Here is a 17,551-nt window from a genome sequence, read left to right as displayed (position 1 = left end):
TAGATTTGAACCTTGGCATATGAGATGCCATCATAGAGTTAAATCTTACAGTATTGTTTTAATGAAAGTCTTGCTTGATACTTACAAAGACTTGAAGAATGTGTATATCTATATTCAAAACAAGTAGCTAAAATAGATATACTATTTGATTTAAAAAGCTATATATATATATATATATTATCAGCTATCACGCACGACTGGGAAAAAAAAAAAGAAAAAAAGAAGGAAGGTTAAGATTTTATTACTTGATTATATACCTTTTTGTTTTAAGGTGGTGTCTCAAATTTTTAGTGATTTTGAACTTTATTGATGGATGAGTAATTGCCTGTCATCACCAACTTTTGGCATAAATGTATACACGATTTAACATAGTAATTGGAAGTGGTTGAGTTGAGTTAGGGAAATAATGGGGGTAGTCATTCCCCCATATCATAGCCATCATCATTCATCACACTATCGATCCATCCCTGTAACATGCCGCTGTAATACGGATATGCATGTAACATGCAGCGCAAGGCAGTGATATATGATATTGTTGGGATAAAACATAAAATAAAGGATTCGAATTTCCATTTTAATCAAATAATTATGCAAATTTTAATATAAGTTTAAATCAAACGCTTAAACCTAAGCTTTGGTAAACACTTAAAAGCAGATTCTAAGGTCACCGACAAACTTCCGGACCAGAGTGGTCATAAAAGTCGGCTCAAATGAGCTGCCCAGCACATGCTTCAATCATATCTGTCTATTTTTTGGATCCAAAGTCATTCCAAAAGTATTATAAAAGGTATATGTTCTACCGTGTTTCAGTTCAATACAATTATGGAACAGGACGAACAATGGGTCCAAACTCGTTAACCCTTTTGAATAAATTAAAATCTTATAGGAGTTGAAATTTTGCGTGTTCCCCGTTTTGAATTAATCCATTAAAAGAAATAAATGTTTGATTTTTATCTGCAAGCATAAAATATGTGTATTTTCATCTACTTATAGAGAAGCTTCTTCAACCATGAGACTGAAGTTTCTAGCACACCAAAGTTTACATAAGCGTGGACCATGATTCATGTCAAATGGTTCTTAGTATTATACGAATCTGTGTAATAAATAGCCTATTTTATTTTTGAATAATTTAATAGTATTAAGCACTCGTTAATCCTAGGCCAAGATTATCCATTTCAGCCGCAACAACTTGCACAAAAACTGCTCCATGTTATGTCACTCAACCGTAAATTGATAGTCACTTAATGCTTGGAAGATGGAAACACACCCAGGCAAGCCTGACCCTATTATGAGGAGCTTAGAGCTCATCAAATGTATGTTTTGATTCAGTTCAAGCACACGTCCCCATTTTGTTTAGATGTGGAATTTCACTCATAAAATTAAAAGAAGTCAAAATTTATGGAAAAAATAATTAATTAATAATAAGGTTTCATATTGGTAATGATTGACCCGGTTTTTGTCTTATATGAAGACGCCATCGAGAGCTTAGACGTTCAAATTCAGGAAATGTAGCCTATTAATGCTTGTGAAGACCAATTATCTATTGTAAAAACATTAGTAAAACAAATGCTCGATCGATTATCATCCAGGGTACAACAACATGATGAGCACAGCAGTAACACGGCTGCAGTGATCAACGTTCAGTAGTATTGAACTCGTCTAACACTGGAGAAGAGTTTGAAAAATATCCAAGCATTTCACATCACCCAATTTGGATTTGCATCCCCTTGCACACAAGAGAAAACATTAATTTAGTGATTTAACAATTAATAAGTTGATTCACATATATAAACATATTTTACACTTTATATCTAACTAATGTGGAACTAAGCTTTCCATTTTCCTCAATATAATTCACAAGTGACTTATTTTGAGCTTCAATTTCTCATTCATCACTCAACCATTTTGAGCATATGATATACTATTGTAAAGGTCTCATGGAGTAAAATATAAAATAATAATTTTATGATTCAAATATATACCTTTACTAATTGAAAATATATCTCAAAACATTAAAAAAAATCTATTTTTTCCAACATTATCATGGCTTGCATGTCTTGAAGATCAAACATTGTTGTCTATGGCTTAATTTTTATATAATTTTCTTTAATATGTATGTTTTGGATTTTATTTTAATGTATTTGAAACTTGGTACTCTTTTCCTTGATTGCAATGCTTTATAACAAAATTATCTATTTGAAAAAAAACAAAAAAGAAGCGCTAAACTCTAAGCCGAGAAACCTAATGACTTACAGTGGTTTTTTACTAAAATAGGACAAAAAAAAAAATAAAAAAAATATCAAAATAATACAAAGTAAAAACTATGTACCAAAATGGTACATTTGGGGTGGTGCCGCCTATGGCAGAGGCATGACCACCCCATGTCAAATCAGGAATTAGCGCAGGACTAAAATGTAATAATATAAAGTATTTAGGGACCTGTTATGCAATTGTTCCATTTATAATGCTACTGAAAAAAAGGGAAAGGGTGCCGCCTGACAGTGTGGCTGCAACAAACTTTAAATAGGGTTAATTTCCTTGCAAGCCCTCCTTATTTATTATTTTCTTTTTATTCCCCTTCAAATTACTATATTATTTTTAAACAAGCCCTTAACCTATTTTTGTCGTTAAATAAGCCCTTAACTTATGGTTTTTACTCATAAAAGCCCTTCATTTTAATATTAAAGTAAATATATTTTACCCAAAGTAAAGCTATTTAAAAAATATAAACTAATTCACATTTTAGGTTGATATGAATAGTTTATTATATAAAAATAAAATTTTAAAATTTTTTGAGAGTGCTTATATACATGATATTCTTAACTACTCTTTCGAAAATTTTGATTACTTTTTAGATTTTATGTTGATGTTAAAGTGTATATAATTTTTATTGCATCAACAAAAAATTTAAGATAAAAGCTTGAAATTCAAAATATATTGTAACATCCCGAAATAGGGCCTAAACGGAACAGTGGTTGCGAAACCACAAATCCGAGGTAGAATGTAACAGCCTAATTTTCAGTGGTGTCAAAAATGGTGATTTGAGATCACTAAATCGGACAAATAAGATTGAACAAGATAGTAACTTAATATTTATGAGTCAAGTAAGAATTTAGAAGAATTTGTGAAATGGTGAAATTAGTGAATTAAAATAATTTATTAGGTCAGACGGGTCAAAAACGAGGTATCGAGACCTCGAATTTGAAAATCGAGCTATAAATATTTTTATAAATATTTATGAAGTGTCATTGAGTTAGTATTAAAGTTTCGTTAGAAAATTTTGATGTTTGGATAGCTAATTAATTAAAAAGACTAAATCGAAAATAGCTCAAAATTTGTTAAATTGTGAGTAAATAGCTTAAGTATTTAAAAGATGGATTTAAAGAGCAATTAGACCCAAAGGTTAATGGCTGGACGGTTTGGGTATGAAATAAGCAAGAAAACAATGTGAACAAGGGACAAAATTGGAATTAGCATAAAAGTTAATAGTTAAAAAATGATGTAATTGAAAATCTAGACATTTCTTCATCTTTCTCAGCCGAAACGCCGTAGCAGGTCTCCTATGCTGGTTTTTCATATTTTTGCACCATGTAAGTTCAATTTTTACTATTTCTTAGTAATTTTATGTTTTGTAACTTTTACAATTAGGTCCAATCATCTAATTCATTAGTTTTTGATTTGGTGGGTGAAATTGGAAGTTACCCTGGCTGAGTAAGGGTAGTTTATGATGAATTATTATGAAATTGAAGTTCTAATTTCATATTAAGGTTGTTTTATTAAGTCATTTTGATAGAAAATGGTATTTAGGACCTAATTGTGAGCAAAATTGTGAATTAGATGTTGGTGTTGAAATTCAGAATATCAAAGGCTGTGAAATAGTTTATAATGATAAAATAAAAGTGTTAATTTATAAAAATTAGTTCAATTGATGGGTGAATTGAGCAGGGACTAAATTGTAAAAACTGTAAATTTTGGGGTAAAAGTGCAATTTCGAATTTTGAACAGCATAAATTGTGAAGTGAAATAGAAATCAAATAAATGCTAATGAGTAGAAATATTTTATATTATAGATCAAGAATCCAAAGAAGAACGAGGAAAAGAAAAAGTAAAGGACTAAATTGTAAGGTTTAGTCACATTTTGTATCAAGGTAAGTTTACAGTAAATAAATGCAATATTCTTTTATTTTACATTATTATTTTCAATTTCCAGCATTTATATATTTATGTTATGAAAATATTTAAAGTCGAATTTAAGGTGAAGTGACAGAGGAAAAGTGTTAGAAAGCCCCGGTTGAACCCTAGGAATGTTAGGATATTAGGGTTGACAGGACAGAACGAAATGAGCCATGTAAGTCCATATTAGAAATATGGCTTTGGAGACAGGATTGAGCCATGTAAGTCCATATTATATATGGCATTGGAGACAGGAATAATTCATGTAAGTCCATGTCAAAGACATGGCATTGGCAGGATATTGATGAGCGAGAGCGACCCTAGTATCCTTAGTATTCCGAGTGGTTCAACGGGTCAGGATACTAGTTAAATTACAGTGAATTAACAGCAAAGGAAAAGTAGATTATACTTATGAAAAAGGAAAGGTCAGGTAAGAAAGAAGGTAAGGGAATAAAGAAGAAGATAGAAATTGAGAAGTAAAGAAATTTATGATGTTAGATGATATTATGCATAATTATCCATTATGTTGAATGTTGTGATTTATTTGCTTGTAAGCTTACTAAGCCTAGTGCTTAATCTCTTTATTTTCTTCTTCTTATAGTACTTATCTAGTCACTCGGGATCGAAGGAAATGTCGGAGGCCGATCACACTATCAAAGAAATAACTCAAGATAACTAGACGTTTTGTTTTGGGTATGGCATGTATAGAAACTTAGCTACTTTTGGTATAATATGAACAATGAATGATGTGTAAATACTTGCTAGTGATTAGCTAATAAAATGGCCGATGATATGCATGTTTATTAATATGTATGATTGAATGGTGATTATCACATGAAAATTATGAAAAATGTGAAAGTAACCTAAAAATAGATTCAAGTAACAGAAATGATGTAACTTTGAAAAATCACTAAAAATTGTAGAAACATAGTTTGAAGATGAATAATATATGAAATTAAAGCTTATTATATATATTTTCTTATGGAATAAGCAAAATAGGTAAAAGTATTATATTTTATGATATATCTGAGTTTTAGTGAAACAGGGTCAGAGCGATTTCTGGATCCCCTGTTTCCACTTTGGAAATTCACCATAAATTGTACAAAACTAATTAGAAGGTATACTTTATATGGTTATAATCCTTGTTGAGTCTAGTTTTAAGAGAAACAAACGGCTTAGTGATATGAATTTTGTACAGGAATAAACATGGTTCGTAGTAACAAGAGGTTAGTGCAGTTGAGTTTTGAAACAGGGGAAACTTTAACTAATAAACTGTACTAATTGGCCAAGTCAAAAATCTATGAAAAAAATTAGTAGATAGATATATGAGTCTAGTTTCAGGAAAAATTTACGGATCTTAATTTTGAGTTTCGGAACTCAAGATATGAATTTTTAGGCGACTACGACGCAGAATGGCAGCACATTCCGAAATGCTTAAATAAACAATTTAAACCTATTTAAGGGATAGAATAAGTTTAGTAATGCCTCGTGCTCGATTCTGGCAACAGTCTCGGGTAAGGAGTGTTACATATATTTACTTTAATATTAAAATAAAGGGCTTTTATGAGTAAAAACTATAAGTTAAGGGCTTATTTAACTAAAAAATAGGTTAAGGGCTTGTTTAAAAATAATATAGTGAGTTGAAGGGGGAATAAAAAGAAAATAATAAATAAGGAGGGCTTACAAGGAAATTAGCCCTATTTAAAGTTTGGTGCCGCCACACTGTCAGGCGGCACCCTTTCCCCCTTTTTTCAGCAGCATTATAAATGGAACAATTCATAACAGGTCTCTAAATACTTTATATTATTACATTTTAGTCCTGCACCGCAATTTGATCGGCAGCTACAATAATTTCTGATTTGACATGGTGTGGTCATGTCTCTGCCATAGGCGGCACCACCCCAAATATACTATTTTGGTACATAATTTTTACTTTGTATTATTTTGATATTTTTTTATTTTTTTTTGTTCTATTTTAGTAAAAAACCCGACTTACAGCTTTAGTCCTACAAACAAAATGGGGCCACAATAAAAAATTAAAAATCTTGAAACTGGTGGATCAGATGAGTGCAGGATTCTTCGATCAAACGGGGCCACATCTCAAACATGACTGATAAGTGATAGCAACAATTGAAGCCCACTTGAACAAGAAAAAAACAATTGAAGCCCATACGTACTTTGGACAAAATTAGTACTCGAAGCAGAACTCTATGATCAACAGCCAAATCATGCGATGGGTGTCTCAAAGTAGTTTATGAAAAAAAGACTCCACCTTCATTTTTATCATATAGGTCCTTTACAGTGCCAATAAAACCACTTCTATGGGAGGCCTCACGGGCCGGATTCATTGTTAAAATTTTTAGGTCCAACCCCAATGCATCCACTTCATCCTTTTACATCACTAAGGTCTTTGTAAAATATTTTTTAATTATGTTTAATTGAATTGTAAAAGTTTCATCATCTTTTTATTAGCTAAGTTGTCAATTTAAGTTTTAAATATCGGTTTAGACCAATGTGAAGTATGTTTAAAATATGTAGATCAATTTGTAAACCTGTATATATATATTACATAGATAATTTGAATTTGACAATTAAAAAAAATATATATATGAAGTAAATATAAGTATTACCAATTTAATCCACCCACGTATTTTAAACAAGCCTAACATGATACTGGAGTTGCTGAAGCTAATGACAAAACTAATAAAAAAATCATTATCGGTACAATATTGATACTAAATGATTAGATTAGAATGTGTTGAATGAATTACGTAAGATACAATTAAGTCTAATAAAAAAAATAGGTCAAAAATGTTTAAAATTGGTAAGAATTGAAGAATGCAAATGAATTGAATTCAGAACATAGAAAGCAAAGTTAGGCTCCTAAAAGGAATGGCAGTAATCTGTCATCAACCTTATATTGCTTAAACATGCAGCAGGGGAAGTATCAAATGTACGATTGGATTTTAGAAAGAGTTTGAAAATTGATTACGTTCATTATTTCTACCTACCTGTGCTTCAAGGATGTTTGCCAGAATCGCTATTTTCATGCAACAATCCAATTCATTCACGAGTTTACTGTATAAAACTGATGCCTTGATTGCTTCCTAATTAATTTGAAGGTTAAGGGTTGGTTTGGTTTAGCAGGATTTTCTTCTTACGGAAATGAATGAATCCTCATGAATTTATTTTAGTTATAATACGATCCGTAGCTACCAAATATGAAATCGTTTCTCACACATTTCATATCCTTGAAAAAGGGTTTTTATTGTTTTTTAAGTAATAGTTGATTGTCAAATTTTTGAATCAAAGTGGATTGAAAGGTAATTAAAAGTTGGTTATTGAGTTCTCATCATCAGGGTGTGGCCAAATGAGACACTTTTACCGGTTATTGTCAACTTTATTTTGCATGTGTTAGGTTTTCCTCTGTTCCCATCCACCTCCATTATTGCATCACTTGTTTGTTCCGTGTTATGTGTTTTTAATCTCAGCCCTTGGGGTTAGGGTTAGGATTATGATTATGGTGCTAAAAGAGGTTATGGTTTAGGGAGGTATCTTCTGCTGTCTCCTTGTCAAAAACAAATATGGCAATGTCTGCAAAAAATTTAGATTCGATGTTGTTTGCCATTCACCGCATTATCAGACAAGCTTCGATCAGCTGTATCAATATGCCAAAATTGGAAACAAACCTGCAGAGAAGTGTTTCATGTTTGGATTGAAGGAAAATGAGAACAAAGTCGAAACCCAAGAAATATATTACCGGAAATGCAATGATTAAGTCCCATAATAATGATTAAAAAAACGGATTTTGAGTGGAGTTAAAATGAGATTAAAGAGGGGGTGATTATGGATTAATTAAGAAAGATAATAGGGAATGGTGGTGGAAAATATAGAAAAGGCAGCTCGTGGGGATTGTGGGGAGTGTTGAGAATGGGAGGTTGTGCTGATGTTGGCCACGTGCGTGAGATCAAATCTCTTATGTTATGTTGCTTCACGGCACACCATGATCACCAATCAACCTAGTCGTCTCACTCTTTAATCCCTTTTTTCTCTCTGCATCCTATGTATGTTTAAAACTGTCTCTTAATGATGCCCAATAATAAAAACATTGGATATTTCTTTTTCTAAAATCTAAATTATTTGTATATGAAGATTCACTTTAATGCTTAAATCAGTGAATGAAAAAAGTAAAAAGATGAAGTAAAGATAGTATTTTGGAAAGATTTACTAATAATTCAGGCAATTTTATTGATTGATTTCCAAGATAATGAAAGAACATATACATGTTGTATGACTCTTTCAAGATTTGGACCTTGATTCTCGGTTAAGATCCCAACCTGTTAAGCCCAGGGCCAGGCCTGTAGGAAATTCAAATTGGAACTATCCCAACCCACCATGAAAAGATGGGGTTAAAACTTTTAATGTGTAAAAGAAAATGTAACGTTTTTGATAATTCTTTCAAAACTGAAAAATCAAATCTTGTTAATTTGTTTTTTTTTTCAAAAAAAATCTAATCTTGTTCACGAAAAGATAGGGCGACCTTCATATATTTGCAACCAAAATTTATGGGGGCAGTAGAACCCGAACTGGCCTATTATAAATACGATAACATTCTATGTAGTTCCCCCCACATCATCCCAATTCTCCTTGCATCAAGTCACTCTAAATCCTTCCCATTTTCTTCTCAAACCTCTTCTTCTTCACAAGGCAGTAATGGCGATTTCCTTTGGGATTTATCTTCTTTTTCTACTGAATTTCTTCTCATTTGGTAAATGCATTCCCTTTATTTGCATTAGAACATTATTCTTTTCTGTTTCTTTTCCATTGTTTATTTTATGGTTTATGTAATAAAAGCTTTTATCTTTTCCACTTGAAGATGAGTATTTAGAATCGATGCTTAGTCGATGGTTCAAATTTTTTATTCAAATAAATAACATTGACTGAACTTTGCTTATAACAACGATTTCAGGGGCGATATTTTCTTCAGCAACAAGCTTTACACTCGAAAATCGTTGTAGTTTCACAGTATGGCCTGGTTCCCTGACCGCAAATGGCCCTCCCCTTGGTGATGGTGGTTTTGCATTGGCTCCTGGTTCATCATCCCGGCTCCACCCTCCACCTGGTTGGTCTGGTCGCTTTTGGGGTCGAACTGGCTGCAATTTCGACAACTCTGGCTCAGGAAAATGTGTAACCGGTGACTGTGGTGGCGCGTTAAAGTGCAACGGCGGTGGCATCCCACCCGTTTCCCTGATCGAGTTCACCCTTAATGGACATGACAATAAGGACTTTTATGACATTAGTCTCGTAGATGGTTACAACATGGCCGTAGCAGTCAAGGCAGTTGGTGGTACAGGGACTTGCCAATATGCAGGTTGCGTCAATGACCTCAACACAAATTGCCCCGCCGAGTTACAGATGACGGACTCAGGTTCTGTCGTCGCTTGTAAAAGCGCCTGTGCTGCCTTCAACACGCCGGAATATTGCTGCACTGGCGCACATGGTACGCCTCAGACTTGCTCACCGACAAAGTACTCACAATTGTTCAAAAATGCATGCCCTACGGCTTACAGTTATGCTTACGATGACGCCACTAGTACCATGACTTGCACCGGGGCGGATTATCTGATCACATTTTGTCCAACCAGCTGATGAACATGATCTTGATTTGATTGATAACCCATGTTTTATTTGGTACTACGTATTACTCTATCGTTTAAACCTGATTGGATTGCAAGGTTTTAAAGTTAAAACATTTTAGCCGATAGTTTGCTTCATCTGTCTAGAATAGATGCATAAGTTGGGTCCTTTAATTAACGATTTATGAGTAGATATAAAGATTGTGGTTTGATTTGGTTTGTTTGGTGAGAAAATAATTAGTGTATAAATATGAAAAGCATTATTCACCAATCTAATGATAATATTAAAGAACCGAGAAATAAGAAGACAAGTCATAAGCTTTGCGTGAGCCACAGCTTCTATGGAGGATGTATGGTTTTTGAAAATATGACAAATACAAAGTGTTGTTGTTCTTATGCTTTTAATGAGAATCCAAGTAAACCTCGACTTATTGTTTTACTTTAAACGGATAAACTTATGGATGAAACCAATTTTAAAAATGTTTAAAACCATAATTTAAGGTTATTACGTCACTCGTTTTTGCCCTTCATAATGAAGAACCATAAATTTGCTTTAGAAACAAATAAAAGAGTACTTGTTTTTCCTTTTTCTGAATAAATTACGAAACAATTACCGCCTGTATTACTAAAATGAACTAGTTTTGCGCATCGTAAGTGAAGGACAAACTAAGATAAGTACAAAATTAATGAGAATTTTGCTTTCCTTTCAAGGCCTTCGGCCAACGGTAAATGAGGGTTTTTTTTTTGGGGGGGCCGGGGGGCCGGGGGGGTGGGGTATTGTTTTCTCTACAAGTGCCTTTGATCTTTCAAAGCCTAATGATGTCCAATTTTTCTAATTGATTTTGGGGCCAAGCACAAACAAACTCTACAGCTGGGGCACAGTATTATGTGCCACCTTTACCATGCTAGAATCCTAGAAAATTACAAGTCAAAAATTAGAGCCTATGACTGACTATATTCTATAGATGTTCTTTCCAAAGATGTATTGCTTGAAAATAAGCTAGTTCGCAACCAGTTAAACCATGAAAGCTTCAACTCACCAGTGCCAGTGCATTGGCCATTACCTTCCTCCTCACTACTAAAAAGTGTTTGGTCTGAGCAGTCTAGTGAAGCTCCACATGCTAAATTATATGACTGACATGCTGAATGGCATACTCGTAATCTGTTGTCCCCATCATTATCACATTTTTGGATAGAAATCTAGTGTCATATAGATTAAGCATTTTTTAGGGTCTAGCTCCTGAGAGAAAATAGGTACTACGAAAGAAAAATGCTTGGAAATAGAAGAGCAGGGATGAGTAACTTTACCCAGCAGGCTAGTTGCTTCGCAGCTGCATCACAGTAGCTGCTCCCAAAGAGATTATTAAATAATTTTTGAGCACCGCCAGGGAACAGACGGTAGTAATTCGGCATGACAACAACTTCTTCTAGTTGCTGCAATATACTTGCCTCACTGGGTGCACAGTGTTGCCCAGACAACTCCCTCTCCAACACATTTTTGCATACTGAAAGACTGGAGAGGAGTGTGGAGCTGTTCTGGCATGTGTAGCCTGCATAGTCAGAACAGCGGAACTCACAAACTCCATTGTCACAGACCCCCCCATGTAGGCTGCATTGCTCATCGCAGACAGCTGCATAAAATTCCAAGTAAAACAGTATGAGTGAAAAATAAAGGTAATTAACTGACTGTATTTATCCCCTCATGCAGGCATGAAAAGGTATCTATGAATGCATTAGTATGTTGAAGCAGCAGTCAACAGTTAAAAGTTATTTTTCTTCAAAACAAGGACTGCATCTTTCATATGTACACTTAATTCTGCACATAAACGCACTTTAAAGAGGGTCCAGGCAACGATGTCACAAGCTAGAACCCTCAAAGTTTACTCCCAAACACAGAAACTTACAGAAAACCATTAATAGGATAGAATAAAACATGCATACTCCAAAAGTTACATAAATAAATAACTATTCAGTAACTGTAAGAATATTTTCCAACTTAAATATTTATAACACTACCTGTAGAACAATCAACTCCGGTACGACCATTTTCACATTCACAAACTCCGTTTGACAGACACTTTCCACGCCCATTGCAATCGTTAGGGCAAGATCCTGGAATTTATAAGACAAGAGGACAAAGGAAAATAAGATCAATTTATTGAAAAGGATTAGTTAGGAAGAGAGTTCATATATGAAGTTTTGTCTAACACAATGTCTAAATAATGTAATACAGATGGATCCTTGAGAGCTCACTTTTACTACAATCATGACCATGGAATCCAAGAAAGCAATGACATTTTCCATTGACACAGTCACCATTAAAATTACAAGAATTGGCACATTGCTCTGACACAGAAACAGGGCGATTGCTACAGAGTTCTTTGTAAGCAGGACAAATCAATTCTCCTACAGATAAAACATCAAAAGAAATTACTAATGCATATAGATAGGATCTTATTGATTAAAAAGTTAGAAGATCAAAATTACCATTAAATCCAGGGAACTGAACTGGTCCACCAGCTTCAGGACATGCCTTCCAAATACCATCCACAGCAACCTAGAAAGAACAATTATTTAACAAAATTAATGATAAACTCCGAGGTGGAAAGAGTATAAACGTCAATGAGCCAGTGCTTCTTTGCCAAATTTAACTTCTTTTTTTTAAGCTCGAAATTTAACATTTAATGTTATAAATAAAAAGGGTATTTTCATTCAGCCATGGCATGACTGAAAGAAGATTTGTTTTAATTTGGACATTGCAGTAAATCAACATTTGCCAAAGAACTATATTTTGAAAAAAATACAATGACAGCCCACAAAGGTCATAACTCTCAAGCTATAAGGCTGCTTTTTACACAAACACCAATCCATACCTCTAAAGAGTTATTTACACATCTGTGCTGATAACAACCATTTCCTTGGGTGATAGAACCCCGTACAAAACCAGTACGTACCAAGGACGAAGCCATGCACCTATTCATCACAAAAGAAAATTCATCAGCCATTGCCTTACTAGGTCAAACTGTGTCCCATGTAAGAAGAAAAATTTATGTCCTGCAGAAGTTTATAAGGTCAAAACACACCTAGAGTTACTCCCTCTTACTTCACCTAACATTCTGTCTGGGGCCCTTGCACTGTTAGTATCTGTACAAGATCCATCGGAGTAAGCCACAAAGTACGTGCAATAATCAGCCAGAGAAGACTGGCCACCTGCAAAGGTCAAACATAGAAGTTCATATACCTTACACGGACCAAACTAAAAATCCAACTATGTTGATAACCATTAATGGTATTCCACTAAATGCCCATATCTTGAAACCATTTCATTGACTAGCATACTTGAGTTGCATGAAGAACATCAGCATCAGTTTAGGAAGTACATTTTGATGTAAACCAACATTAAAAATAACTTTCTTTATGTGCAAGCTAATCGAAATTTCATGTCAATACAGTGACTCTTCAATCTTCACAAATAATTCTAGGGCTCAGACAGTCTCAAAACATAAATGAGACAGATAAAAAGAACCAAATGAGAAAAATACCCTTGTTAGCCTGAGGAAAATACCGAGCCCATTTAGGTAGGTCTCCACTATAAGTTACAATCGGGCAGTAACCCTCTGCTTCCCTGTTATATGTACAACCAGAAAAATTGGTTGTGTTGCAATGATAAGCCCCCTTCCAGAGATTGCAAGGAGAAGTAATAAAATCAGTTCCTTGGTTGCGACCCCAATCAAGATGATCTGCCATGCTATAGTTAGCTTGATACCATCCACTATCCTCCAACAAAGCCAAAGTCATTTTTGAAACCACTGATCTTGTATCCACAGATCCTGTCATTATTTCATTCATCAAAAGCCTCTTTTCCCAATGAGATCCTGTAGCCAAGTCATCACTCAAGCATTTAGGACCAAACTGCTGCATCTTCAATTAAGAACCATATTATGTATTGTACACTAGTTTTTAGATGGTTTCCAAGAGTTAAAAATCCCAAACCAGCACCTCAATAAAGTGGAAAGAGACAAAAATAACAGGGACAGAAGTCAATACCTGATGTACCACGTCCTCCCCCATCTTCTAGCTCTAAGCCCGTAAAATTTTCTGAGAATGCCTGTCAATTAAACTATCAACTAATTGTTTGATTTTCTTATTTTGTTTTCCAGTAATCTAAAGCCACAAAACTCAGCACAACTGAGAAGTTAACAATACCCCATAATGATGTCGTGAGTGCATGACAACACGTGGAAGCACTACACGAGTTACCATCCTTCCAAGCTTTTCATCCATACTCTGTTCAGTAACCTGCAAATTGCAGGGAAATGACCGTGTGATAGTGAGGTTCTAAATTACATCCATGAAATACTCACACAATAAGAAACATAGGCTTTTCTTATTGGTAGTGACAAGACATAAGCAACAGAGTCTCAAAAGCATTCATACAACTATGAAGTCAAACTCCATTTTCAAAGGCAAAGAACAAGTCTTGAGGATTTGCGCTTTGACTTGAGAAAGTTTATCACACAAATAGTTTATCAAGCGCATATTAATTGTAGATGTCAAGCAATTACCTTACTACGCCTCCTTTTTCTCTCGTCTCTAAAGTGGGCAAAAGCATGTGGGTCAAAGCCAAGAACATGCATAACCTGGAACAAGATTAGAAGGGTGTTTAGAACATGAAATTTCCTTCTATCCTTCTATGCTAATGAAAATAAAATCATCAAACCTCGTGGATAAGAGTAGCTGAAAGTAAAGTCTCTGCTTCAGCTGTTAAATGTCGAGGAGCAACATTCACATGGCCTACAAAACAGAAGTTGGCAATTGCTTCTGATTTTAGATTTCTACTGCACATGACAGCAACATATTCCATGATTAGAGATGGAGAAACAAGAAATTACCAGCAATTGCACGGCCCCATTGGTCACGTTCACATGCTACCGCCCATGCCAAAGTGTTGCCAGTGGTAGGTCTCGTAGTCACAAGCAGGACCAAGTCCGCATCAACAACACCCTCTGCAAGAAAATTTAAAGATTTAACATATACAAAAGAACAAACCTAACAGGAAAATACTCTTAGAGGCCAAATTCAAGATGAAAGTAGAATCTGAACAAAGAAATGGAACTGCAATGAGATACCTTCAATATATTCACGTGGAAGTTGCACACCTCCATCTTGTCCACATGCAGAATATCCACTCAATCTCAAATTCCCTTTCACAGGCTCTACAGCCAAGGCTCTCTTAAACCAGTCAGCTGTCTGCCCTAGAGCCTTCACAAAATTTCTTTTGAAAGTCAGCATTTGATTAATCATAACTCAAAGAAAAGAAAACATATTTGTAAATACAAAGTAAAACCTCGCGAAGCCGATGACGTTTATCCTCCCCGGATATATCATCCAAAGTGCAATTATACCAACAGTCACCATAAATCGGAGGACCGCCATTGGGGTTGCAGGAGGGTAATCCAGGAAAACTCAGAGGAGGCTCCCCAAGCTGGAAATGAACAAACAAACACCAAGTATCCAACATTAGATTCACAGCCATGACTAGACCAGCAATATGGAATTTATAGGAAGCATATAGCACCCACCTTCACAATGTCCCCAACTTTTCGACAATCTCGATCCTGTGAGTGACCAACAGCATCATAATTTAAATAAATTCTTATAGGTTGCTTAGCATCCTTTGTATGCCCAAGCAATTCAGGAACCCCAAGCAACGACCTTCCTTTGTGGTGGACATGATCTGGGATATCGGAATGTTCATAAACCTGAGGGGTAACCGAGTAAATATTACGACCTGGTCGCGTCCTCTGCTCAATTATCTGGTCATGAATACATGAATGTGAGACAATGTTTTCACTACTTCCTCTTTCTGGGACTTCCCACTGCAGATGATTCTCCCTAAATTTTGCAGTAGAAGCTTCAAACCATAAGAATATCAATAAAATCTGCAGTCGAAACCAGAAAAGCTTGAGTTTAAAGGGAAATGCACAAACAAGAAACCCCAAAATTAAAAACGAAGAACTCTATGCAACAACGGATCAATTAAAACAAAGCAACGAGTGGCTAATACCAGCACAGAAATTAATATTTTGCAAATCATGAGCTCCGATTTAACTTGCTTGATGTGACGTTGACCCCAAAACTTTCAACTTCAAGTAATTCAAAAGTAATAAATTGGGGATATGGCAAAAAGCAGTAAATGTATGAGTTCCAGCTACTTTTCAGATTTCATTAAACTAAGAGCTCACATTTTTACCAACGACTAACCCTTAGTAAACACCTTCCAGAAAAGGAAAGCGCAGCAAAAAGGGAAACTAATTACGACGAATTAACTAAATATAAATAAAACTATGAAGTACCAAAAAGAAACATCTTTATACGAAGAAACAAACAAATAATTTTCTTGATATACATATAAACAGTAATGTTCGAAATATCTCTTCCTTGTCGAACTAATTTGTCCTTGACACCAAAAGCTCTGCAACATTTTTTATTTATTTCCACAATCAAAAGCATACACCTTCCAACCCTTTTACTATTCAAACAGTTTTTTTTTTTCAAAAAAGAAATTAAAGTGAAATGGGAACTTTACCTTGAATATAATGGCGGCAAATCGAAGCTTAAAACCAAATCTGACTACGGTTGTTGAACCAAAGTGGATTAGGAGCTCCATTAAATATCTAAAAAGTAGACACTAGCTCATCTAATCTCTATCGATTCTTCAATCGAGTTTACCACCAATAAAACCAACCCTTCCATCCACATTTCGACACCAAAATCCAATCCGAAAACCTTCCCAACAAAAAACAATTTTACGAAGCTCTTTCGATTTGTAGAAGCCCAAACAAACAAAATATCGAAAGGAATATAATGATTAATAACTTACAATTTTTTTAAAAAAACAAAAAAATGGATTATTCTAGTGCAGTGAATCAACACTGCTAGAAAGACAAGATTTCTAAATTTTCTTTATCTGGCTTTCTCATGTGTCTGGGTTTTTCTCTATTCTATTATGAGAGATGAGAAACAGTGACAGTGAAGAAAAAAAGAGGAAAATGAAGAGAGAGGAGAGGAAATGATATATATTATTATATACAAATCACCAGATGTTGGTGGGGGTGGGTAGAGACGATCATTTTTTATTCTATTATTATTTTGTTCATTGTTTATATATGCTCTCAGTCCTTCTACACTTTGGGCTTTTAGCTTTTAAGGTTTAGTCTTTCTATTTCTTTTTCCAAGAATTTAGGTTTAGTTTGATTTTGAAAAATATTCTTTTCCATTTCTAAAAATATTTTTATTTTTATTACTTGGAAATTGAAAATTGAAAATACAGCCGGTAAATAATAATAAAATTTGATTTGAAACATAAAATAAGAAAACATGTTTATTACCTATTTTTATACTATAGAAATATAAGAAAAAATAAAATAATTCCTACATTTATATAGATTCTATCTAGTGTAAGAGATTTGATATTTAAAAGAAAACAATAAAAATAATTTTATTATTTTCTATTTTTTACATATTTTAATTTACTTAAAACTATTTTTATAATTTTTCAACCAATTTATGGTATTTCATTTTTCAAGAAAATAAAACTACCAATGTTTCTACAAGCTAAAGGAAGTCTTAGGCTTGAAAGTTCAAATCTAATTGATAAAAATCTTTATAATTTTTTTATTAAATTTGAATATTTGAGATTTTAAAATTAACAATTAATCCAATTAATGATAAATATTTAA

General features: G+C 34.0%; 2 protein-coding genes across 3 annotated transcripts; one reads left to right on the top strand and one right to left on the bottom strand.

Moving 5' to 3' along the window:
• The first annotated feature begins 8,710 nt into the window (after positions 1-8,710).
• LOC108484525 (pathogenesis-related thaumatin-like protein 3.5) lies at positions 8,711-10,120 on the top strand. The gene is made up of 2 exons (XM_017788345.2): positions 8,711-8,941; positions 9,143-10,120. The coding sequence occupies exons 1-2, from the start codon at positions 8,887-8,889 to the stop codon at positions 9,820-9,822; spliced, it is 735 nt and encodes a 244-aa protein (XP_017643834.1). The 5' UTR covers positions 8,711-8,886; the 3' UTR covers positions 9,823-10,120.
• Positions 10,121-10,606: 486 nt separating this feature from the next.
• Positions 10,607-16,999, bottom strand: LOC108484368 (uncharacterized). 2 transcript variants are annotated; one of them, XM_017788133.2, is made up of 17 exons: positions 16,399-16,999; positions 15,392-15,751; positions 15,157-15,294; positions 14,939-15,071; positions 14,702-14,815; positions 14,530-14,603; positions 14,375-14,449; positions 14,016-14,108; positions 13,857-13,917; positions 13,352-13,684; positions 12,893-13,019; positions 12,683-12,782; positions 12,297-12,366; positions 12,063-12,215; positions 11,826-11,921; positions 11,118-11,440; positions 10,607-11,009 (listed from the first exon to the last, which is right to left on the bottom strand). In XM_017788133.2, the coding sequence occupies exons 1-17, from the start codon at positions 16,477-16,479 to the stop codon at positions 10,752-10,754; spliced, it is 2,589 nt and encodes an 862-aa protein (XP_017643622.1). In that variant the 5' UTR covers positions 16,480-16,999; the 3' UTR covers positions 10,607-10,751. The 2 variants fall into 2 exon arrangements, with proteins under 2 accessions (XP_017643622.1, XP_052883944.1); XM_053027984.1 differs by lacking the exon at positions 16,399-16,999 and adding an exon at positions 15,877-16,380.
• Positions 17,000-17,551: the final 552 nt, after the last annotated feature.

The sequence above is a fragment of the Gossypium arboreum genome, chromosome 5 (assembly GCF_025698485.1).
Source record: "Gossypium arboreum isolate Shixiya-1 chromosome 5, ASM2569848v2, whole genome shotgun sequence".
NCBI classification, from domain to species: domain Eukaryota; kingdom Viridiplantae; phylum Streptophyta; class Magnoliopsida; order Malvales; family Malvaceae; genus Gossypium; species Gossypium arboreum.
This window is presented reverse-complemented; position numbering and strand designations above follow the sequence as displayed.